The 26,674-nt window shown below is 41.2% G+C and overlaps 1 protein-coding gene and 1 pseudogene across 4 annotated transcripts in view; one reads left to right on the top strand and one right to left on the bottom strand.

The window, feature by feature from the left end:
- LATS1 (large tumor suppressor kinase 1) overlaps positions 1 to 21,794 on the bottom strand; it is a 53,157-nt gene extending 31,363 nt beyond the window's left edge. For 2 of the 4 annotated variants that reach the window (XM_012452451.2, XM_021669853.2), the window contains exons 1-3: positions 21,579 to 21,794; positions 9,447 to 9,931; positions 2,334 to 2,481 (exon numbers count right to left, since the gene is read on the bottom strand). In XM_012452451.2, the coding sequence (XP_012307874.1) occupies positions 2,334 to 2,481; positions 9,447 to 9,791 (493 nt within the window). In that variant the 5' untranslated portion in view covers positions 9,792 to 9,931; positions 21,579 to 21,794. Of the gene's footprint in view, positions 1 to 2,333; positions 2,482 to 9,159; positions 9,250 to 9,446; positions 9,939 to 21,578 lie in introns of those variants that run through there. The other 2 variants (XM_064360581.1, XM_012452462.2) reach the window with 2 other exon arrangements.
- Positions 21,409 to 22,056, top strand: LOC105717886 (uncharacterized; annotated as a pseudogene).
- Positions 22,057 to 26,674: the final 4,618 nt, after the last annotated feature.

The raw sequence follows: 26,674 nt of genomic DNA, 5'->3' as shown, positions 1-26,674 counted from the left end.
TGATTAGGTAAAAAACAAAACAAAACAAAAAAACACCCAGTATTATATGAGTCTACAGTACCACGTAACTTTCCTCTCTTCATTCACACTATATATAGCTGTAATTCTACACATATCTGTGTGATTATCTGATCTTCCTTAACAGAATGTAAGCTCCACAAAAGGGCAATAACTTAACCAATGCAGAGCAAAGAGCCTGAAACAGTGGTTGACCAATAAAAATCTGCTTAATAGGAAGAATGACTACAGCCCTCTTATAATTTTTTTTTTTTGAGACAGAGTCTTGCTCTGTCACCCAGGTTGGAGTGCAGTGGCATGATCTGGGCTCACTGTAACCTCTGCCTCCCTGGTTCAAGCGATTCTCCTGTCTCAGCCTTCCGAGAAGCTGCGACCACAGGTGCATGCCACCACGCCTGGCTAATTTTTGTATTTTTAGTAGAGATGGGGTTTCACCGTGTTGGTCAGGCTGGAATCGAAATCCTGACCTCGTGATCTGCCCACTTCAGCCTCCCAAAGTGCTGGAACTAATTACAGGCATGAGCCACTGTGCCCAGCCTGTCTTCATCTTTTAAGAATTGATCTATGGCTTGGTGTGGTGGCTCACGCCTGTAATCCCAGCACTTTGGGAGGCTCAGGTGGTCAGATCACAAGGTCAGGAGATCAGACCATCCTGGCCAACATAGTGAAACCCCATCTCTACTAAAAATACAAAAAATTAGCCGGGTGTGGTGGTGCATGCCTGTAGACCCAGCTACTGGGGAGACTGAGGCAAGAGAATCGCTTGAACCTGGGAGGCAGAGGTTGTAGTGAGTTGAGATCGTGCCACTGCACTTCAGCCTGGGTGACAGAGCGCAATTCTGTCACAAGGAAAAAAAAAAGGCAAAGACAAAATTAAAAGAGGTAAAGTGGCAATTAAGAAAATAAGCAATAAACAAATGCAGTGATCAAAGAAATGCAAATGTAAAATAAGATGGTGTTTCCATAACCATTAAACAGACAAAAATAATAATAACCAGGCTTTACAAACATAGACATTCTCATAGCAAACTGATATGGAGAATATAAATTGGTACTACTGGCCGGGTGCGGTGGCTCACGCTTGTAATCCCAGCACTTTGGGAGGCTGAGGTGGTCGGATCACTTGAGGTCAGGACTTCGATACCAGCCTGGCCAACATGTGAAACCCTGTCTCTACTGAAAATACAAAAATTAGCCAGGCCTGGTGGCTCATGCCTGTAATCCCAGCTACTTGGGGGGCTGAGGCAGGAGAACTGCTTGAACCTGGGATGCGGAGGTTGCAGTGAGGTGAGATTGTGCCACTGCACTCCAGCCTGGGCAACAGAGTGAAACCCCATCTCAAAAAACTAAAAAATAAAAAAATTATAAATTGGTACTACCTTTCTAGACAGCAGTATCTGTGAAAACCCTTAACGTTTTTTAAGTTTTCTAAAACTTACTTTTAAGAAATCATTAGGTATGTACAAAGATTTAGCTATAAGGATAATTACTGAAGTGCTGTCTATAATGGCAAATAAAAAAGGAAACAAAGTAGCTGTCCAAAAATGGGAGATTAAAGTATATGATACATCTTTTTTTTTTTTTTTTTTTTTTGAGACAGGGTCTAGCTGTTGCCCAGGCTGGAGTACAGTGGCAGGATCACCTGGGCTCAAGTGATCCTCCTGCCTCAAGGTCTCCCACAGTATTGGGATTACAGGTACGAACCACTGTACTCAGCAAATAAGTCTATTTTAATGTGGCTATTAAAATTATTCTGCAGAAAATTTAATAACAAGTAAATTTATACATGGTATATTTAAGTGAAAAAAGTAGGTTTTAGTATGATTCCATTTTTTGCTTAAGCGACAAGAATTAAAATACACACAGATAAACTCGTTCCAGTTTCCCACAGGAGAAAAGACTGGGAAACAAAATACACCAAAATATTGTTATTAACAGTGATGTTTTGTTTTCTAAATATTCTACATTGATAATATTTTACTCTCATAATATGAAAAAAATGTATAAAAAGAAAAAAGAGTAGTCTGAATGATGGAATTTGGAGAGAAAACAGATGTATTTCAGTTGCAGTATTACCAATCAAATAAATCTCAGTAAAGACTGCTGCTTATCTGAATTATCTATTAACTTTTAAACGTGAGGGCCCCAAATCCTTAAATTCATTTTGGTGTAACACTATAACGTTATCTTAATTTGAGATTTTCATTTACTGGGATGCTTTTATAATTTATAAGAACGAAGATTTGATAGACTTCAGTATTTTTAAACTATACAGTATAAGAAGAGATGAGAAAATAAAATATTTGATAAATCACCTGGTTTCATGCTGGCATTAACAGGTCTGGCAGCTGCCGCAGCCATCTGCTCTCGTCGTGGATCTTGGTAACTCATTTTACTAATGAATTCAATTGCTGCTTCTATACTTCTGTTGTTTGTTTTCTGAAGAGCTTGTATAACCATATCCTGATATGAAGTTTAAAAAAAAGAAACAAAATTTAAATCTTATAAGTAACACAAGGGAAAGAACACTATGAGTTCCACTAGAGAAATCCATAATTATGAAGAACAGGACCCCAAACCATAATATTAATGTTTTGTTTGTAGCTACTAAAAACGTCACACAAAATCTGAACTTAAACAGGCCGGGCGCAGTGGCTCAAATACTGCGTAATCCCAGCACTCTGGAGCACTGAGGTGGGCAGATCACTTAAGACCAAGAGTTTGAGACAAGCCTGGCCAACATGGTGAAACCCAATCTCTGCAAAAAAAATTAAAAATTAGCCAGGCATGTGGGCACATACTTGTAATTCCAGCTACTCAGTAGGTTAGACATGAGAATTGTTTGAACCCAGGAAGTGGAGGTTACAGTGAGCTAAGATGACCACTGCACTCCAGTCTGGGCAACAGAGCGAGATACTGTCTTGAAAAAAAAAGAAAAGAAAAGAAAAGAAAATCCTCAAATCTTCCAAATGTTTCTTTTTGTCTTCAAATGTTTCTTTAGCATTTTCACCTTTATGTAACATATTTCTATTTCCTCCTAGGATGAAAAAATTTTAATTTTTTAAATTTTTATTTTTTTCAACACACCATTGTTGGCTGGAATTAGGATTAACTTTTTTGGGTACGATCATAGCAACATGATTCTGATCATTTCTAATTCTTATATAATAATCACAGACAATCAGATTGTTAAAAAGGTAGCAATCAAAATATCACAAACTACTTGTTTGGGCTGGGCGTCGTGGCTCACACCTGTAATCCCAGCACTTTGGGAGGCTGAGGCAGATGGATCACCTGAGGTCAGGAGTTCAAGACCAGTCTGATCAACATGGTGAAACCCTGGCTCTACTAAAAATACAAAATTAGCCAAGCATGGTGGTGCATGTCTATAATCCCAGCTATCTGGGAGGCTGAGGGAGGAGAATCCGGGAGGTGGAGGTTGCAGTGAGTCGAGATCACATCACTGCATTTCAGCCTGACAAGAGTGAAACTCCATCTCAAAAAAAAAAAACAACTTTTTTGTATCACTGAAGTATTTTATTAAGCATATTGCCATTGTATATAGTAGTTCTGGTTCTTATCCTCTTAGAGATTACGTTTTCAGAGAACTATATTACAGGGATGCAAATAGACAAAAGAAGATACTTAGACTGTATATGATTATGTGATGAAGACTTTAGGACACTATATAGTATGATAAAAATAACAGAGGATTTGGAATCAGACAGATGTAGGTTTGAGTTCTAGCAACTCTGTAAAGTAGCGTGACACTTGGCAGGTTATTTCACATTTCAAAGGCTCAGTTTCTTTGCTTGTAATAGGCTCACAGAGTTGATGTGAGGATTAAGTAAGAAAACATGTAAAGCATCAACCACAGTGCCTGGAGCTAAAATGTTGGCTACTCTCTTCCACTCCTTGAACTTTATGTATTATGTAAACATAAATCATTCACTATCATGCAGAAAGTATGCTGACATGCATTTTTCAAGAGGGAGGCAACTACTTACTTGTCCTAGAAGATTCAGTATTTCAAATGACATTTTTAAACGAGAAATGACTTAGTAAGACTGTTGGGTGAACAGGCTACTGACAGATGATCCTCCTATGTGAAATGATTAGAGAAGAATGTGAGACCAACCAAAGAAAGGATGTGGTAAGAAGTTATTGCCTACCTAAGGTCCCTTCTCCTGTTCTTGGAAAAAGTTAGTGATTTTGTCAGAAAAAGCAAGGGTTGCCATAAAACTTTTGCCATGCCTGCTTGATCCAAATACTGGCCCTTCCTAGATCCTGTTTCCTAGGCAACAGATATGATACCTGTGCTACAGCATGTTGCCACCAAGGAGTAAAATTCAAGAGACTCTTAAGAGTCCTAACCTCTGAAATCTTTAAGACACTGAGCTAATGATAATTATATAAACTGAATCACTATCTTGCTTAAAGCATTATTATTTGGATTTTTGTTAAAATCATATATGTGCAAATGTAAACTAATAAAAATCACCCAATCAATGAGTGTTTAATTTTAAAACTGGTTAAGTCAAGTGAACTGTATATGTATTTATGCTATTATTACACAGCAGTAACACCTCAGCTGGTAAGAAAATTAGCACCCATTACCCTTTACCAATATTCTGGGAATCATTTTTCTTTTTGAGACAGAGCCTCAATGTCACCCGGGCTGGGGTGCAGCGGCATGATCTTAGCCCACTGCAATCTCTGCCTCTTGGGTTCAAGTGGTTCTCTTACCTCAGCCTCCTGAGAAGCTGGAATTACAGGCACCCGCTACCATGCCTGGCTAATTTACATACTTTTTAATTAAATATGTAAAAGGTTTTGTCTTGTTGGCCAGGTTGGTCTCGGACTCCTGACCTCAAGTGATCCACCCACTTCGGCCTCCTGAAGTGCTGGGATTACAGATGTGAGCCACCGCGCCTGGCCCATATTCTTGTTAAATGCAGTGGAATTTCAGCCTTGTGATTTTGGTGATTACTATGCTAACCTTTATGTTTGAATATTTATTGCTATGTTTTAAACTATTTTTTATATCTGTAAAAACATCAATCAAGCTTTCATCAAGTTGAGGTGTTAGTGCCAGTGTGAAAAAGAGCATGCTCAAATCAGTAACTTTGGAATGGTAGTCTTTTTTTTTTTTTCATTAGAGACAGGGTCTTGCTCTGTTGCCCAGGTTGGAGTACAGTGGTGTAACCATAACTCACTGCAGCCTTCATCTCCTGGGTTTGAATGATCCTCCCACCTCAGCCTCCTGAGTACCTGGGTACTATCAGCATATGCCACCACACCTGGCTAATTAAAAAATTTTTTTGTAGGAACAGGGTCTCACTATGTTCCCCAGGCTGGACTTGAACTCCTGGGCTCAAGCAATCCTCCTGCCTTGGCATCCCAGAGCACTGGAATTACAAGTGTGAGCCACTGCACCCAGCTAGAAGTCTTTTTTTTTTTTTTGAGACAGAGTCTCGCTCTATTGCCCAGGCGCAATAGAGTGCGGTGGCGCAATCTCAGCTCATTGCAACCTCTGCCTCCCAGGTTCAAGCAATTATCCTACCTCAGCCACCCAAGTAGCTAGGACTACACACATGCGCCAACAGGCCTGGCTAATTTTTTTTTGTATTTTTTATACAAATATTTTTTGCATTTTTTTGTACAAATTTCACCACGTTGGTCAGGCTGGTCTCAAACACCTGGCCTCAAGTGATCCACCCGCCTTGAACTTCCAAAGTGCTGGGATACAGGCGTGAGCCACTGCGCCTGGCCAGAAGTCTTATGTGATAAGAAAATATGTCCACATAATTATGTTTTTGGTTTTCATGCTTATAAGCAAAAATATATCCCAGTGATTGTATTACGTGCTCCAAGAATGCATCAGTCCTATTTAACATTTATTCCTATGAGAAAATTAATCTTGAAATATTTGAGCTTTTAATTTTACAAGGTCATCAGAAACATATCCTCTTTTTATTTTATTTATTTATTTATTTATTTATTTATTTTTTTGAGACGGAGTTTCGCTCTTGTTACCCAGGCTGGAGTGCAATGGCGCGACCTCGGCTCACCGCAACCTCTGCCTCCTGGGTTCAGGCAATTCCCTGCCTCAGCCTCCTGAGTAGCTGGGATTACAGGCACGCGCCACCGTGCCCAGCTAATTTTTTTGTATTAGTAGAGACGGGGTTTCACAATGTTGACCAGGATGGTCTCGATCTCTCGACCTCGTGATCCACCCGCCTCGGCCTCCCAAAGTGCTGGGATTACAGGCTTGAGCCACCGCGCCCGGCCTATTTATTTATTTTTGAGACAGAGTCTTGCTCTGTCACCAGGCACCAGGCTGGAGTACAGTGGCGCATTGTCGGCTCACTGCAACCTCTGCCTCCCAGTTTCAAGCAATTCTCCTGCCTCAGCCTCCCAAGTAGCTGGGACTACAGATGCGCGCCACCACGCCCAGCTAATTTTTATATTTTAGTAGAGACGGGGTTTCACTATGTTGGCCAGGATGGTCTCGATCTCTTGACTTCGTGATCCGCCTGCCTCGGCCTCCCAAAGTGCTGGGATTACAGGCGTGACCCACCGCGCCCGGCCCAGAAACATATTCTCAAAAAAAAAAAGGCACTATCTTGAACTTGGCATAGCTAATAAAAGGAGTAGGTTAGGGTTTCTGAAATGATAAAAAAGAATGAAGTGAAAACTAGATAACAATTTTGAAATACCAAGTTAGGATCTTGAACAAGATAAACTCTACAAGATCATGGGATGCTACCAGAATGAGTGATTCAAGGAAGTACAAGTAGACTGCCAGATTCTTTATATCACCATTGGTATAAATAATGCCATACTTCATTATTTGGACAAATGAGGAATGATAAATGTCTAAATACTTTCATAAAGCAATCTCGTGACAATTTGAAATGTGTAATTATAATAAAGCTAACATATTATTTGTGTAGAACTCTAATGAAAAAAAAGCACAAGCATATCTTTGTAATACAAACCAATTATTGTTATTATTACCAATAAGGACTAGAGCATTGACCAATGCCTTAGATTTCTTAAAACTGTCTTTATTAGAAAGAACTTTTAGGCCAGGCATGGTATTACGCCTGTAATCCCACCACTTTGGGAGGTCGAGGCAGGTGGATCACGAGGTCAAAAGATCAAGGCCATCCTGGCCAACATGGTGAAACCTCATCTCTACTAAAAATACAAAAATTAGCTGGGCATGGTGGTGCACACCTATAGTCCCAGCTACTCGGAAGGCTGAGGCAGGAGAATAGCTTGAAGCTGGGAGGTAGAGGTTACAGTAAGCCAATATCATGCCACTGCACTCCAGCCTGGGCGACAGAGCAAGACTCTGTCTCAAAAAGAAAAAGAAAACAAAACTTTTAATTACCTTAAAGATATGGGCCACATCTGGTATAACTTGCTATCCTGACTGATGGGTGAGGTGCACACATAGTAAGAGCTCCCTAAGTACATATTACTGGGTGACTTAACTGACATAACACATTACCACTAGGGGCTTTTATAGCTATGTGATTTCATAACTTCTCTTTGCTTAGCTAATGTAAAAGGAAAAAATAAGATCAATAATTATTCTTTGCCTTTTGGCTAAGGGATTAGGAAGAAAGTGCCTGGGACAATCTCCACTCAAGCCATTTCTTTAATCCTCTAAATACTAACCAGAAAAACATTATCCCATGTCTTTCCCTCCTCTTCCTCTCTCTATTTCCTGGTTTAAATCCAGTATTTTTAGAACACTTAAGTATAAAAATGATAGAAAATAATATTAATCAAATAGGTAAATAGAATGTGCCAAAAAGAATTTTTTTTCCCTTATAGTTTAGTTGTAAATCTCCCTTTTTAAATCTTTTGCTATAATGCATACTTAGGTTCTTACATTTTTTTTTTTTTTTTTTTTTGAGACGGAGTCTTGCTCTGTTGCCAGGTTGGAGTACAGTGGCGCAATCTTGGCTCACTGCAACCTCCGCCTCCTGGGTTCAAGTGATTCTTCCGCCTCAGCCTCCCAAGTAGTGGGACCACAGGTGTGTGCCACGACGCCTGGCTAATTTTTGTATTTTTGGTAGAGATGGGGTTTCACCATGTTGGCCAGGATGGTCTCGATCTCTTGACCTAGTGATCCGCCCACCTTGGCCTCTCAAAGCGCTGGGATTACAGGCATGAGTCACTGCGCCTGGTCAGGTTCTCACTTTTTAAATTAAATACAGATATATATGGAAATTTGGTCACAAAAAAAAAAAAAACTCCATAAAAAAACAGTGAAGGAATTTTAAGGGTAGTTATCTTTATACAGTGTAGCTAAATGTAATTTTCAGTTTCTTCTTTATACTTTTAAATTGTTAAGAGAGAATAGGTAATATTTTTTTTGCAATGAGGAAAACATGTTACTATAATTGTGAAAAATGTAATTAACTCTTTTTTTGAGATGGAGTGTCCCTCTTGTTGCCCAGGCTGAAGTGCAATGCTGTGATCTCAGCTCACTGCAACCTCTGCCTCTTGGAGGCAGAGTGATTCTCCCGCCTCAGACTCCCAAGTAGGTAGGATTACAGGATGCACCACCATGCCCGGCAAATTTTGTATTTTTAGTAGAGATAGGGTTTCACCATGTTGGTCAGAGTGGTCTCAAACTTCTGACCTCAGGTGATCCGCCCTCCTCAGCCTCCCAGAGGGCTGGGATTATAGGTGTGAGCCACTGTACCCAGCCTAACTTTTGATTATTCACATTTAATCACATTTTACATTGCCAATATTTATCTAAAATGGCTCCTAACACCTAAAATATTCATGCTCACAAGGTATGTTATCGTTAAGAAACAAATTTCATTGATAATCTAAACAAAATCATTAAATATATGGATTATGAAAAAATTTCAAAATGAATTCTGAAGATAAATATTAAAGACTTGGCATAGTTAGCCTGAAGTGAAATTTTGTTAGTTTTTGTAAATTTAAGATTTGGGCCTGAGAACACAACTGCTTACACAAACCCATAACTATAATTCTTTCTCCCTACTATGAAGTTACATTTCATATTCTCGGAACTATCATTTCCCCAACAGACACTTAGTTCACCATTGTATTTCACACAAACAGATGTCTTTCCCCTACCCTCACCTGTGGCTTTCTTCAACTGCACTTCCATTCTGACTTCATGACCTGGCCTTTTAAATTCCAGAAACTCCAGAATTTAGTGATACATATCACAGAAGAAACTAAGGAAATAACAATTATTTTGTTATAATAATTAATGGAATTGTAAACATAACATTCTTTGCTGATAGAATATCTAAATTTGTACACACGGTTAAATTCTCTTAAAGGAAACATTTTGGCATGTTTTCACCCCAAAAATGTTATGTAGCATAAGGTAAGAAGAATCCATTGTCTTTAAAAGTTCTTACCTCATCAAATCCAGCAGCTTGTAAGTCTTGAAGCATTTGTGGATTAACTTCTGAAGTACTACGAGAATTTGTTTCATTTGCAAATGGAAGCAGAGAATTTCGAATTTCCTGCAAGGCTTTATGATGTGTCCCAAATTTGGGTGGATTTCTGACTTGTCGAGGATCTTCAGTTGACATTTTACTCATGTTATGCTCAGCCTTAGCAGCATCTGATGGTTTAGATAAATTCCTAAGGGATTCCCGAATTTCTTGTAACATTTGCCGGCTACTGCCAGTATAGTTACTGGCAGGAAAGGTCTTAGGTCTCATTTGTCTATATCCTTCTGGCTTTTCACTCCTCTTCATGAAAACATCTATATATGTAGCCCACACGAAAGACTTCTTTATTTGATAGATCCAGAGCTTTCTTCTGAGCAAAAATGAAAATGATCCTTCAAGGAAGTCCCCAGGACTATTAAAATTCTTTACAATACAAATAATTAACTCTATAAAAGAAAGAAAGAAAGGAAAGCTATAAAGTGATTAATAAAGCGTATCAGAGGAAAAGTCCATTGATACAGGGGTTAAGAGATTCAGGTTACAGTTCTGACTACATTAAGGATTACTCCGGGATCAGGACAAGTTACTTATCTCTCCATGCCTACTTCCTACCCTATAACATAGATTTACCTTAAGTAGTTATGACAATTAAAAAAAAAAAGAGTTCTTTAGTAAGCATATAAAGCATATATACAAATGCAAGGGATTATTAAGTGAACAATAAAATAGGTAACCTCTCATTACCAACTTCACCTAGTGGATCGAATTTTAAATTTTATAGATCAGACTTCAATATTTCTTTAGAAGGGTACTGTTGCTTTAATTTTTTTTTTTTTTTTTTTGAGACGGAGTTTCGCTCTTGTTACCCAGGCTGGAGTGCAGTGGCGCGATCTCGGTTCACCGCAACCTCCGCCTCCTGGGTTCAGGCAATTCTCCTGCCTCAGCCTCCTGAGTAGCTGGGATTACAGGCACGCGCCACCATGCCCAGCTAATTTTTTGTATTTTTAGTAGAGACGGGGTTTCACCATGTTGACCAGGATTGTCTCGATCTCTTGACCTCATGATCCACCCGCCTCGGCCTCCCTTTTTTTTTTTGAGATAGAGTTTCGCTTTTGTTACCCAGGCTGGAGTACAATGGTGCGATCTCAGCTCACTGCAACCTCCGCCTCCTGGGTTCAGGCAATTCTCCTGCCTCAGCCTCCTGAGTAGCTGGGATTACAGGCACGCGCCACCATGCCCAGCTAATTTTTTGTATTTTTTTAGTAGAGACGGGGTTTCACCATGTTGACCAGGATGGTCTCGATCTCTTGACCTCGTGATCCACCCGCCTCGGCCTCCCAAAGTGCTGGGATTTTAGGCGTGAGCCACCACGCCTGGCCCCTGAGATAGAATCTTGTTCTGTCACCCAGGCTGGAGTGCAGGAGTGCAGAGGTGCGACCTTGGCTCGCTGCAACCTCCGCCTCTCAGATTCAAGTGATTCTCATGCCTCAGCATCCCAGGTACTTGTTAAAGTAAACAGGTAAGATCAAGAAACTTGTCCGTTTCCCCTCACTGAAACAAAAGCATCACGAAAGAAGAGGACCTTGTTTGTCTTGTAACTGCTGTCCATCCACCATCTATAACAGGATATGGCACATAGTGGGTGCTTAATAAATATACACGTTGAACAAATAAAATAAATATGTATCTCTTAAACATCCCTTGTTCCTTTTACTGCTCCCTAATTCTAGTCATGCTTTTCTGGATACATTCTAATTTGTCAAAATCCTGTGAGTACTAGAAAACCACAGCACTTATAATGAAAAAACAACAAAAAATGAGATTGAAGTACTTGTTCAGGGGCTGGGCATGGTGGCTCAGGCCTATAAGCACAGCATTTTGCGAGGCCAAGGAGGGAGGACTGATTGAGCTCAGGAGTTTGAGACCACCCTGAGGAACATAGGCAGACCATGTCTATATTAAAACAACAACAAAAGAACAACAAAAAAGAACAACTTGTTCTGTTAAATTAGTAGCAATGTGGACTTCGCCATTTAATTCTCTGAAACTGACTCCTGAGACATAAAGTGGTTATCAACATCTACCTTATAAATTGAACTAGGATTAAGAGGAACAATGCAACACAAGTAAAGGAATATACATACACTCAAGTATGTGAAGATGTAGGCTGCTCCTTGCAACATCATTTATAACAGCAAAAGTTGAAACCAGTCTAGATGTTTATCAGTGGAAGATTGTTCAAGTAATTCATAGTACAGTTATGTAATATACATCTAAGTCAAAAAGAATGATGTTCTATACAATGTACAGACATAAACAGATACCCAAATGTATCCTAAGCAAAAAAAGCAAATTCACCATACTGTATATAAAACTAACTTATTTTCTGTTCTAAAATTAGATTAGATGACTTATTGCTCTGTAAATATGCTTAAAAAAAAAAACACTTTCAACGGGTAAACTTAGGGATTTTTTTGGTTTTGTTTTTTTTTTTTGAGACAGGGTCTCATTCTGTTGCCCAGACTGGAGTACAGTGGTGGGATCACAGCTCACTGCAGCCTCAACTTCCTGTGCTCATGTGACCCTCCTGCCTCAGCCTCCTGAGTAGCTGGGAATGCCGGCACATGCCACCCTGCCCAGCTGATTTGTTAATTTTTTGTAAAACAGAGTCTCCCTATCTTGCCCAGGCTGGTCTTGAACTTCTGGGTTCAAGCGCTCAGGTAAACCTCCTGCCTCAACCTCCCAAAGTGCTGGGATGATAGGCATGAGCCACCCCACCTAGCCTGAGTAATTTTATAGTATGTAAATTATATGTTAATAGAGCTGTTAAAAATATACCCACTTTACTTTGGGAAGCCAAGGCGGGTGGATCACGAGGTAAAGAGATTGAGACCATCCTGGTCAACATGGTGAAACCCCGTCTCTACTAATACAAAAAATTAGCTGGGCATGGTGGCACGTGCCTGTAATCCCAGCTACTCAGGAGGCTGAGGCAGGGAATTGCCTGAACCCAGGAGGCGGAGGTTGCGGTGAGCCGAGATCGCGCCATTGCACTCCAGCCTGGGTAACAAGAGCGAAACTCCGACTCAAAAAATAATAATAATAAAAAAAAAAATGTATACTTACTTTAAATTCTTAAAAATTTATATTTATAGAAATTAATTATACACACACACATATATTTGCAGCAGGCCTGAGACAGGACAAAGCCCTGTAGCAACCACTAGAGGTAGTTTCCTGATGACTTCACCTCATAAATCAGTAATCTCATGGTACAACTGCTAAATTAGTTACAAATCAATCACAAGCAGTTCACATTTCTCTACTTTGAAAAAAAAAAAAGCTTTTTCATTGTCTGAAAATTACACATATTCTGTCTATAACATAATAATACGAGTAATTATTTCATAAATGAAATTAGGATGAACATACCTTGTGCTTTTATGAAGGAAGCTGGTCCCTAAAGCATTTTCTTTTCTAAGCTTTCCCAAAATATTAATTTAACAGCTTACTAACACATTTTTCTAGGCTTAACATTTAGCTCACCAGTCTAAAGTTTATGGAATTCACTTCTGGCCCTTTCTAAAAGTGAAGATACTTTCTATATCAGGTCTTCTTAAATCTACTATTTCTCCATGATCAAGGATTAACATTGTTGTGGAATCCTACATGTCAGTTCTCTTAGTATCTGGGTTGCGATTCATTTATAGGATCTAGGTATTCTTTTAATATCACTTATTTTGGGTTTAAACTACAAGTTAATCATCCTTTTATTATCATTGTTATTTTACCATTTCCAAGATCATTCTGAGACAGAGAAAAAAAAAAGAAACATAATTTTGCTTCTGTCAAAATATTTGCTTCCATTTCCCTGTAATGGGACCTGGTCACCAGCAGGTAGTGCAAAAATATTTAAACTTAGAAATGCAGGTAACTTGCCCCTTCCTTCTGCTGTTAAGAAAATATAGCATGAATCCTCATTGAAAAATTCAAGGAGTTATATAAATATATACAGTAGAATAAAGTAGAAGTCCCTCATAATTCACCTTCCTCAAGAGTAAGAATCACTGTAGTGGGATGAATAATGGCCTCTTAAAAGATATTCCTGAGCCGGGCACAGTGGCTCATGCCTGTAATCCCAGCTACTAGGGAGGCTGAGGCAGGAGAATCATTTGAACTGGGGAGGTGGAGCTTGTGGTGAGCCGAGATCGCGCCATTGCACTCCAGCCTGGGCAACCAGAGCGAAACTCCGTCTAAAAATATATATATATATTCCTGTCTTGGACCTGTAATCCCATCACTTTGGGAGGCCAAAGTAGGAGGATCACTTGAGCTCAGGAGTTCGAGATCAGCGTGGGTGGGCAACATGGCAAAACCCCGTCTCTACAAATAATACAAAAAATGAGCCAAGTGTGGCAGTGTGCATGCCTGTAGTCACAGCTGTTCTGGAGACTGAGGTGGGAGAATCGCTTGAGCCCAGGAGGTGGAGGCTACAGTGAGCCATGACTGTATCACTGCACTCCAGCCTAGGACACAGAGTGAGACCCTGTCTCAAAAAAAAATAAGATATTCCCCCTTCTAATCTTCTCTGGAATTTGGGATGTTGCAGATGTGATTAAGTTAAGGATTTTGAGATTATGGGATTGTCATGGATTAACAGGGTAAGTCCCACATGCAATTACAAGTGTCCTTTTGAGAGACAGAAGGAGATTTGATTCACATAGAAAAAGGGAGGAGGCAATGTGATGATGAAGACAGAGACTGAAGTGATGAGGCCAGAAGCCAAGGATGTCAGCAGCCAACAGAAGCGGAAGTGGCAAGAGACAGCTTCTCTCCTAGAGCCTCTGGAGGGAAAGTGGCCTTGCTAATGCCTTGATTTAAGACTTCTGGCCTCCAGAACTATGAGAGGATAAATTTATGTTGTTTTAAGCCATCAGGTTTATAGTGATTTGTTTCATAAGATACAGGAAACAGACACAACAATAATCACTATTAATACTGAATATTCTAACATATACTACTATTAACCAAAATGGGATTATAATACACAAAATTGGACATCTCATTTTTTTACATAATCATGGGCAATTACGAGAAGACAATGGGGGTCTGGGGTTTATGCTTGTAATCCCAATACTTTGGAAAGCCCAGGTGGGAGGATCACTTGAGGCAAGGAGTTCAAGACAAGAAGAGAATGTACTGTTGCCCAAATTTACTTTACCTTACTTTTTCTCCCATAATATTTCATGAGAGTCACATTCCAGCCAGTATATGTTAGGAAATGCTGGACCAAAGAGATTCATTCTAGTCCTCTATTCTATAACTGTACTCTGATATAACTCCTAACACTGAGTGCACAAAAGTCAGAGAAAGGACTGAGTTCTGGTATATGTGTAACAATGTGTTGTAGGCGTAAATAACTGAAAACTTACTTTAAGCATATCTCTAACATCTACCTGTTGAAAATACTTGTGGATAAAATAAATGACATCTGGAATTTATTTCAAAATAATTTGGTTGTGTGCTGAAGGGGATGGGGATATAAATGAGACAAAAGTTGTCATTTGTTGAAGACTGTTGTAGCTGAGTAATGGGTATATGAGGGTTCAATGTACTAGTCTCTTTCTTCTTCTTATTTGTTTTGTAGAGACAAGGTCTCACCATGTTGCGCAGGCTGGTCTTGAACTCCTGGCATCAAGCAATCCTACTGCCTTGGCCTTTCTCTTTACTTTTGTTTACTCTTGAAGTTTTCCAAAATAGAGAGTTGAAAAAGAAAAAAAGGAAAGGAAATGACTGGATCCTAGAATGGTTCTGCTACAAATTCTTATTTAAATATACGCACTTAAAATACATGGGATTTATTTTAAAGAAACTATTGTTTCCATCAAATGATATCACTTCATTTATCAAGGGAAATAAGAGAAGCATTACATTTGAACATTCAATTTTAATTGTAAGACGATCTATATCTTCTGATGTCAAAAACACTGAAATGGAGGAATTAGGTATATCTTTAGCCAATTGATTTTGGTAAATATATTATGGCAGAGACTATATTCACATACAGTACTTGCCTCCATTTCCCAGATTAGCTCTGGCCAAAGCTGGGTGAGCAGCTGTGACATATCTCAATTCTGGAGCGAGGCAGTTAGAAGTCACTTTGCTTTGGTTTTCCTGCTTCAATGACGATGTAGGTTACATTTTGAGATGGTGGCTTCACAATACAGAAGGAAGATGGATCCCTAAGCTATTGGATGGAGAGCCCCTACTGACTCCCACTGAACTGTGTGCAAGAGAAACATTTCTGTTGTGTTAAGCCATTGATATTTTGGGATTTGTTACCACAAAACAGTCTAATAATACTGCAGAAATAGACAAAGACTGCCCAAATGGAAACAAGCAGAGGCTATTTAATCAGATCTTACTATATAGGTAGGAATCAGCCACTGTCAACTTGCACTTGGCAAAGATTCAAAGGCAAGCAGGGGAGTGGGAAACCTTTACACTAAAAAAAGGGGGAAGACTTCAGGTATGCTCTGATTGTAGGTTGCTGGCATGGGAAACTGAAGGTGGGCTAACTGGTATAAACTAAAGATAAAATGCTAAGTCAAGCCTCCTCTCAGCCAACGGCATTTGAAAATTAACCTGAAAAACTAGTTCCAGCCATGATGGGAAGGGGGGTTTGGCCATGCCTCATGATTCCCTCCTCCCTTTTGGAATTCTGGCACAGCTGATCAGCATTAACATTAAAACAAATCTTAAGACTGACAAAACAGACTCTTTGTAGCAATAGGATACCCAATTCCAGCCTGACTCCAGCATAGTATCACATGACAGATGGCAAGCCCTTAAGGAAATCTAAGTATTTGACCCCAAATTATGTTTCTTTGCCATATCTTGAAACTGTCCTGCAAAACTGTCTCTTGTGGGGAAAATCTACATTCTGAAGATAATTCCCTTCCTTTCTGAGGCCTTTTGCCTGATTCAGGAGAGAATCAAACCTGATAAGAAACATTTACAGTGTATGATCTCTGAAGCCTTCTACCTAGAGACTTCCTTTACATAACGGGAACCTTGGTCTCCACAAGTCCTTAACTCAGACATTCCCTCCTATTGATTCTATCTGCATAATGGAAACCCTAGTCTCCATAATCCCTTCTCTTTTTTTTTGAGAGTCTCGCTCTGTTGCCCAGGCTGCAGTGCAGTGGCATGATCTTGGCTCACCACAACCTCCGCCTCCCGGGTTCAACTGAATTCTGTTTCAGCCTCCTGAGTAGCTGGGACTATAGGCATGTGCCACCATGCCCAGCTAATTATTATATTTTTAGTAGAGATAGGGTTTCACTATGTTGGCCAGGCTGGTCTCAAACTACTGACTCATGATCTACCTGCCTCAGCCTCCCAAAGTGCTGGGATTTACAGGTGTGAGCCACTGTGCCTAGCCAAAACCCCTTATCTTAACCTAGATACTCCCTTCTATTGATTCTAGGTCTTTAGACAGTAATAACTCAACCAACTGACAATCAGAAAATCTTTAAATCTACCTATGACCCGGAAGCCATCCACTTCAAGTTGTCTTGCCAATCTTACATATACTGATTGATGTCTATGTCTCCCTAAAATGTATAAAACCAAGCTGTAATCTGACCACCTTGGACACATGTTCTCAAGAGCTTCTGAGGACTGTGTCATGGGGCAATGGTCACTCATATTTGGCTCAGAATAGATCTCTTAAAATATTTTACAGAGTTTGACTCTTCGTTGACATTGGAAGCGGGGTATCCCATGTGGCTGGTTTGGGAAGCATATTTAGCTTTCTCTGGGTCATCCCAAATTGGAATTAGGTACAAAGATTAAGGAAGCTGGTAGTTACTGACCAAGTCCTGACAGTTTGGGCCTATTGCTACAGAGGTCATGGGTCAGAGTTCTAGTTTCATATATGATCTGACCATTGTCCATCTGTAGATTCAGTCTTTCATTATCCTAATACAGAAACTGGTACCTAGAAGTGAGGTGCTGCTGCAATAAAAACCTATACAGCACTGCCTTAGTGATACTGCCTTAGTGGTCAGGCTGAGGGCTGAGAGGAAACAGATACCAGAGACTGGAAAGATGGAGGATCATGTTTTATAGTGGCAAAATATTTGGTAAAGCTGTTACCTATAATAACCTTTCATACAACTACAAGGTCAGTGAGCATACAAAGAGGCTACTGACCTTGCAGTCTTATATAAAAAAGAGTTTGGAAAAGAGGATCTTGGAAGCAAATATTGACTGCTATTGTATATTTGGCAAAGTATTATAAGTAAATGATGAGCTCAAGAAAGCAGCAGCAGATTTCAAAGCAAAAATAGAAGGGAGTAGAAAATGTTCAGAAATTTAAACTCTCAACAGGATTGGAAAAGTAACTTGCACCTAGACCCGTAGAGGCAGGATTAAAAGACTGAGTACAGACACCCACTGAAAACTCTTAGCTAACTACTGCTTCAGGGGTAAAGAACACCTTAAGGATGTAGCCTTCCCATCAAACCTAATAGCCTCAAATAACCAAATGAGTAAGACTCCATCTCAAAAAAAAAAAAAAATTTTTTTTTCTTAAATCATCTGAAGTTCAGACTAAAAAACTCTTTGTCTATTCAAAATTTAAAACCCTTTGGCCCCCAACTTCTAAGAACAACAAGCTAGCTGAGAAAGATTTGTACTTTCCAAAGGGAGGATACTCACCCAACACACACTTCACAGGTCATGGAAAACGATGAGAGAGTTCCTTCCAAATAAATCAAGGTCCAATCTCCCCTACCTCCAAGACTGGTTGCTTACACAGAATCTGCTGCTTATCTCTCATTATTCTCCTTTTCTAGTAGTGCTTACTGTGGCCTTCCTAGCAGTATTCTACTCTTGTGTACTGTGGTGAGTGAGGGAAAGAGAAAAGGAAGAGAGATAGAGAGAAAGAGACAAAGTGAGAGAGAGACAGCAAGAGAGCATACATGTGACACACAGGACACATTACTTCACAGGTCCCTGGAGCAAGAGGAACCCTATCTGGACCTGATTAAGAGATTTGGGCACGTGGACCAAAGGACAAAGGACCTATGAATCTTGCCTCTATCACTGGTTAGGGCCCTATTTGTTAGCAAAAGAATAACATAATACCAGGAACATCATTCCACAGTAATAGGTGTCATGTTTCTTTTTATTTTATTTATTTTTAAATAGAAATGAGGGTCTCTCATCTCTATTGACAAGGCTGGTCTCAAACTCCTGGCCTCAAGCGATCCTCCCACCTTGGCCTTCCAAAGTGTTGGGATTACAGGCGTGAGCCACCAAGCCTGGCCAGTATCATGTTTGTTTGATTCTAAGCATGCTGTTCTACATTTTAATATTTCTAAAATTTAGGGCCGGGTGCAGTGGCTCATGCCTGTAATCCCAAAACTTTTAAAGGCTGAAGTGGGTGGATCTCTTGATCCCAGGTGTTTGAGATGAGCCTGGGCAACAAAGTGAGACCCTGTCTCTACAAAAAATAGAAAAAAACCCAGCCAGGTATGTTGGTGTCCACCTGCAGTCCCAGCTACTGGGGAGGCTGAGGCTGCAGTGAGCCGTGACTTTGCTACTACACTGCAGCCTAAGCATCAGAGCAAGACTCTGTCCCACAATAAATAAATAAAGAGAGTATATCTTGAGATCAACGTTAAAAGAAATTTTCCAGGTCCAAAGCAGAGAAGTTCTGGAGTAGCAGTCATTGCACATGCCTAACTTAGCCATAAATAAAATGCAAAATCTCCTTGTTACCTCAATTGTATTATTTTCTTTCTTTTTTTTTTTTTGAGACAGAGTCTTGCTCTGTGGCTCAGGCTGGAGTGCAGTGGCATGATCTCTGCTCACTGCAACCTTCACCTCCTGGGTTCAAGCAATTCTCCTGCCTCGGCCTCCCAAGTAGCTGGGATTACAGGCACATGCCATTACACACAAGCTTTTTTTTGTATTTTTAGTAGAGATGTTTCACCACCTTTTTTCTTTCTTTTTTTTTTTTTAAAGACGGGGTTTCACCGTGTTGGCCAGGATGATCTCAATCTTCTGACCTCGTGATCTGCCCACCTCAGCCTCCCAAAGTGCTGGGATTATAGGCGTGAACCACCATGCCCAGCTATTCCGTAACTTTCAATGATTTTTAACCTAATGGTTAAAAGTAAGAGCTCTGGAATCAAACTGCCTGGGTATAACAAATCTCTATTTTTTTTTTTTTTTAAAGTTCAGACCCTCATCAAAAATACAAACAACAAACAAGTATCATTGATTAGTTTGTCCAACTTAGGGGAAAAAAAAGGTACCATTACATAAGATTGGGTTGACTTAAGTTTAACAGAAAGGTACCCTAGCTGGGTGCAGTAGTGCACCTGTAGTCCCAGCTACTTGAAAGGCTGTGGTGGGAGGACTGTTCAAGCCCAGGAGTTGGAATCCAGCACAGGCAACATAGCGAGTCCCCATCTTTAAAAAAAAAAGTGACTATGTCATAGCTTTGACCAGATCAGTAATGAGGACAGCAACAATAATATGTGCTGTTTCTTTTTTTTAGCAGCATAGTCTCATTTGTATAAACAGCAACATTCAGGAAACTGCATACTGACATTTTCTTCTGTTCACTTTCTAATAATTGTGGGATCAAAAGTGAAAAATGCTGAAAAATGACTGCTGCTTCTACTTGGGGCGAAAATGTTATTCAATGACTAAATAACTTTTGTGATGTAAAACAATCTCCCACTAATATAAATAAAACATCTAAAATAACTAACCAGAGTTAGAACCATTCCAAAATTATGTATATAGAATAACAAGGACTAGCAATAAAAACAAAAATAAAAACGACCTACACAATGAAAGCCAGATATTATACATTTAAAATATAGCAAAAAAAATTTTTTTACTTGTTTTTGGAGAGCAACAAGGAATATTCAATCAATATTTAGGCATAGAATGTGCCGTTCCAGGAACGGACCACGATCTGGTTTCTTGCAGTAGCAGGCAATGGGACTAACACAATGCTACTTCTTTCACTGTTCAATCAAACTCCTCCACTGCCTTAGGGAATCAACTACCCCATTTCACCATCAGAGATAAGTTTTGTTTTCGCAGCAGAGAACAATCATTCCAATTACAATGTCCTACCTTTTCTTTCTCATGGAGGAAAATTAATAAAAATTTTTAACCTTCAATAAACAATTCGTAAAGGTCTGACAAGCTTCATGATGGCTAACATTCAAATCCATTTCCAAAACTGGAGTTATACAGTATTATTTCTGTGCATGAGACTATACTTATTGTTCACAAGATTTATGAATAACTTCTGGAGGATGATACGTTTTATAAGTCGTATTAACATATGAGTTGACAAACATTAAATTTTGTTCCATTAGAAATTGACAGGAGTCAGAATGGGGATTAATTAAGTCATCTGGAAGTCATTCATTGAGCTACAAGCCATTTCAGGTTATAAAAAACGCTGTTCCCTTAATTGTCGTTCCTTCATTTTCTGTATTTATATACACACTCCTACTTCGTAAAGACCTCTCCATCTCTCCCACCACTTCCAACTATGAACAGTAACCTTAAATCACACTGAACTAGACATAAGAGACTCCCAGGATTTCTTCAAGATATACCCAGGATCAGGGCCCTCTGGGATTCAAAGAACTGTAGCTCTTTCACTGCAATTTTCCTTCAGAACCACCTTTCCAGTTCCTTCCCTGTGGACACCGCCGACTCGCGTTTTGGGGGTGGGGTGGGAGACAGTCGGCGCAAGGCCGCCAGCAAGATAGGCTCTTCACAGCCAAACGTGCACGTCTGAGGCCGAAATGCCTGGGGCTCTTCCTGCAGCACCGGGCGCGGCCAACCCTCGTTTCCCCAGGGCAGGGCTCAGCTCAGGTCAATGCAACCAGCCCAGTCAGGCCTGGAGCGGGCCGCCTCGGCCCGCCAGTCCACAGCAACCTCTGGACCCCCGCCAGCGGGGATGGGCGTGGGCCCCAGCGGCCACCGCCCCGCCAACTCGAGCTCGGAGGAGAGAGTGAGCCCCACCCGCTACGCCAGCCCCGGACCTACCTGGAGGGGAAAGGAGAGCTCCTGGACAGCGGCCACCGGCCCGAGGGCGGGCGGCTAGGCGGCCGGAGCCCGTCCCAGCAACCCCAAGTATCCCTGGTGGGGCAGAGCGGGTAGAGACGCCGGAGGGCTGCTGGGGGCCAGTGTGGCCCGTCGCGGGGGTCGCGAGGACCTGGCTCTCCCCTTAACACCAGGCCACCGCCGCCGCCGCCATTTTGCCTTCCACTCAATGTCGCCGCCGCCGCACTCCGTTGCAGGTTTCCCGGATGTGGGCATTTCCCGGCGTCGCTTGCGCGGGGGCCGAAGACTGGGGGCTTCTGCCCGCCCGGCAGGAGCTAGGGAGCGCGCAACCTGAGGCCTCCGGGCCTCGTTGCGTCGCCCGCCTCTCAGAGCCTTCGTGAGCATCGCCCCACGTCGCTCCCGCCTGCCCCTGCCCAGAAGACTCGCCCGCGGCCGTGGGTTAAGGCTCTCTCCTGCCTAGCCCACTCGGTTGATTCAATCCTTTTTCCCATTGATCTCTTGCTCTGCACCGAGTAGGGATGCGTATTTCACGGAGCTTCGTTCTCAGAAGGGAACAACTGTGAGTTGCTCTGGGAAACCTCGCTGTGGACCTCAAAATTCGAGTTTTGGCGCTTTGAAATAAAATTTTATTCTTGCTTAGCGTTCTTTCCCCGAACAAGCACATGAGCTTCCAGCATCTGAATTTTCTCAATCAGCCAGATAAGAAGTTCTTGAGCCAGGACCGATTGATTAGCAGAGTTTTGAGATCTTACCTGTTAACTGCACCCGTAGAAGGAGGTCGTTATTGCCATAATTGGAATAACGGTGACGGGTGACAAGACAAGAGGTTTTACTTCTTGTAAAGTTGAATGGAAAATCTGGGATAGGATCATTGGGTTTGATGTGTAAGGTACTGTCCACCCTTTGTGAAGAGTGCCTTTGCCAGTTTTTCTTCTAGAAAATATATAGTGTTTTCAAGTACCTTCTTTCATAATTTTTCTACTATAGACTACAAAAAAATTAAAGACGTCTTTTTCTGATGTTAAAGTAATAATTGGCTGCTTACTGTATTCAGAAATCCAAATGTGAAAACCTGTTAAAAGATTATGTTCCGCTGGCCATGGTGGCTCACGCCTGTAATCCCAGCACTTTGGGAGGCCAGGCGAGCGGATCACAAAGTCAGGAGTTCAAGACCAGCCTGGCCAACACAGTGAAACCCCGTCTCTACTAAAAATACAAAAATTAGCTGGGAATGGTCATGCACACCTGTAGTCCCAGCTACTCGGGAGGCTGAGGCAGGAGAATCTCTTGAATCAGGGAGACAGAGGTTGTAGTGAGCCGCACCACTGCACTCCAGCCTAGCACTTTGGGAGTCCAAGGCAAGTAGATTGCTTGAGTCCAGGAGTTCAAGACCAGCCTGGGCAATATAGTGAAACCCCATCTCAATAAAAATTGCAAACAATAATCAGGCTTGGTGGTACATGTCTGTAGTCCAGATACTTGGGAGACCGAGGTGGGAGAATCACTGGGGCCCAGGAGGTCAAGGCTGCAGTGAGCCAGGGATCACACTGCTGCACTCCGGCCTAAGTGAGAGTTAAATCTTGTCTCAAACATCTTTCCTAATCAATGGGATTAAAATGGAGAGAGCATGCTGGGCTAATTATGTAGAAAATAATTAGCTTCTACAAAAGATACAAAGAAAATTGTTAGTCCTTTCTTATATTGAAATGAAATTTTTCTTAGAACAAGGATAGGCCCATGTTAAGGATTAAAAACCATCTGTATTAACTCCTGAATATAGGAAGTGTGGCTTAGGAGAATCACGTGAACACTTCAGAAAGCTGAGACAGCATTACAAAGGAGTATTATTCCTAGAAAAACGATGGCAAGGTTTTTGTCATAATCAGCAAGGTAGACAATGTATGAAAAAGTATTTATCTTGGAAGTCACACTTAAGAGGGCCTCTGGCCGAGTGTGGTAACTTATGCTTGTAATCCCAGCAGTTCGGGAGGCTGCGGCAGGTAGACCACATGAGGTCAGGAGTTTGAGACCAACCTGGCCTATGTGATAAAACCCCATCTCTACTAAAAATACAAAAAATTAGCCGGATGTGGTGGCACACACCTGTAATCCCTGCTACTAGGGAGGCTGAGACAGGAGAATCGATTGAAGCGGGAAGCGGAGGTTCCAGTGAGCTGAGATCGTGCCACTGCACTCCAGCCTGGGTAAGGGAGACTTAGACTCAAAAAAAGAAAAAAAAAGAGGGCCTTTGACAAAGAGGAGTATTTTTTATTTATTTTAATTTTTAAATTTTTTTTATTTTTTTTGAGACGGAGTTTCGCTCGTTACCCAGGCTGGAGTGCAATGGCGCGATCTCGGCTCACCGCAACCTCCGCCTCCTGGGTTCAGGCAATTCTCCTGCCTCAGCCTCCTGAGTAGCTGGGATTACAGGCACACGCCACCATGCCCAGCTAATTTTTTGTATTAGTAGAGACGGGGTTTCACCATGTTGACCAGGATGGTCTCGATCTCTTGACCTCGTGATCCACCCGCCTCGGCCTCCCAAAGTGCTGGGATTACAGGCTTGAGCCACCGCGCCCGGCCAAGAGGAGTATTTTTTAAAGGGACAACAAGATTGTGAGTTTAGCTCAGGTCAATTAATAGTGATTCATTGCTTACTATGGTTCAGATACTGTTAAACACTGTTAATACACTAAGACATGGGCCCTGTTCTTGATCTTGTAGCCCAGTACGGGGGGAGACAGGCTCCTTAACACATTGAGCACAATTTAAGTTCTGCACAATGGGCTTTTGAAGCAGAGTGAACTTAGTCCAGATTGCTGGAGGCCAGTAAAAGCTGTCTGGAGAAAATGACACCTAGAAGGAGTGTTGAAGGATAAGAAGGATTAAGCCAAAAATGGCAAGAAACAGTGAGAAGGAAACCTTCACTGGAGAGACTATAATAATCACTTTTGAATATCTGAATATGAGAGGAATTTTGTGTGCGTGGCTCCTGAGATAAGACAAATGAAAGCAAATTTCAGTTCAGTATATGAAAATTCATTTATTTAGTGAAACCCTATGGTAAAGGATCCCAACACAAAGCAGATTCAAATATAACATAATTGGTGCTTGGCTCATCTCATAGGCTCACATGATCAGTGCGTTAACATACACCAGGACTGTACCTTTTTACAGGATTGTTTTGGGTCCCACTCTTAAACTAAATACCTGCCATAATGCTGTATCAATTAGAGCTGTTCAAATGTGAAGCCGCGTTGGAAAACGGGAATATTTATCTATCACCATATATATATATATATATATATATATATTTTTTTTTTTTTTTTTGAGATGCAGTTTCACTCTTTCACCTAGGCTGGAGTAAAGTGGTGTGATCTCAGCTCACTGCAACCTCTGCCCCTGGGTTCAAGCGATTCTCTTCCCTCAGCCTCCTGAGTAGCTGGGATTATAGATGCCTCCCACCGTGCCCAGCTACTTTTTTTTTTGCATTTTTAGTAGCAACTGGGTTTTGGCATGTTGGCCAGGCTGATCTTGAACTCCTGACCTCTGGTGATCCACCTACCTCGTCCTCCCAAAGTGCGAGGATTACAGGCGTGAGCCACCGTATGTTTTTAAGTATAGGGTGGATGATAATTTGTTGGGAATACTGTAGAAGGGATCATGAATTTTAGGCTGGAGATGCTCGCCAAGGTACTTTCTACCTCTAAGAACCTACAACCCTTGAAAGAAACTATAGTTTAATAAAGGAAGTGACAGTGAACAGATTCATAAATTATGGTGTTATATTACATATAGCTTAGTTTCTTATTAAAATTGGCAGAACTTGTCAATTGGCATGAAATGCAACACTGTTAAAATGTATTCCTCTTATGCTTACAAATACCCTGAAAGTCTTAAAGCCTCTACCACTTACTCACTTATAATGATCAAGGGAAATTTTATATATGGCTGCTAGAAATTTAGAAGATGTTAGCACCATATATGAAAACTTCAGAGTTTTCGGCAGTGGTCATTACAGATAAAAACAGAAGAGGCCGGGCTCGATGATTCTCGCCTGTAATCCTAGTATTTTGGGAAATCAAGGTGGGTGGATTACTTGAGGTCAGGAGTTCATGGCGAAACCCTGTCTCTACTAAAATTACAAAAAAATTAGCCAGGTATGGTGGTGTGTGTCTGTAATCCTAGATACTTAGGAGGCTGAGGCAGGATAATTGCTTGAACCTGGGAGGCGAAAGTTGCAGTGAGCTGAGATCAGGCCACTGCATTCCAGCCTGGGTGACAGAGCAAGACTCCGTTAAAAAAAAGAGAAAAGAAAGGAAAGGTGTGGTCAGGCAAAAAACGGGCTTACTATTCACTGTACATGGAAAATGTGCCACCTGAGAGTCAGGGTCTTTTCCACGAATGAGAATGAGTTCGAGGCCCACTCACAGCAAGGATGTTAGCCTGATGAGTAGGATCTGAGGGTGCCTGCACTGGGCAGAGAGGGCCACTGCCTCAGCAGGCTTTAGGCTATGGTAATAGACATTTGTACAAAGGGAAATAGAAGGGCAAAGGAAAATCCATAGCTATGGTGTTTTTAAAAATTTATTTTTATTTATTTATTTTTGAGGCAGGGTGTCACTCTGCCACCCAGGCTGGAGTGCAGTGGTGCAACCATGGCTCATTGCAACCTTCATCTCCCAGGCTCAAGCAATCCTTCCAGTTCAGCCTCCTGAGTAGCTAGAACCACAGGCACAAGTCACCATGCCTGGCTGTTTTTATTACTGAATTAGAAAGAGTGAAAATTGGTCCTGAAGCATTGTAAGCCACTGAGTTTTCATTTTTCCCATTTAGTATGAATGTATATATTTCTCTGCCAAAATATTGTGTTTAACTATAAACATCTCCTCCAGGCCCAGAGCTATTAATTACTGCTAAAACAATGTTTTTATTAAGAAGTCACGGGCCGGGCGCGGTGGCTCACGCCTGTAATCCCAGCACTTTGGGAGGCCGAGGCGGGTGGATCACGAGGTCAAGAGATCGAGACCATCCTGGTCAACATGGTGAAACCCCGTCTCTACTAAAAATACAAAAAA

This window comes from Aotus nancymaae, unplaced genomic scaffold (assembly GCF_030222135.1).
Source record: "Aotus nancymaae isolate 86718 unplaced genomic scaffold, 86718_ANA_hifiasm-v0.15.2.pri h1tg000040l, whole genome shotgun sequence".
Classification (NCBI taxonomy): Eukaryota; Metazoa; Chordata; class Mammalia; order Primates; family Aotidae; genus Aotus; species Aotus nancymaae.
Note: the sequence above shows the minus strand (reverse complement) of the source record. Positions and strands in the feature narration are given on the sequence as shown.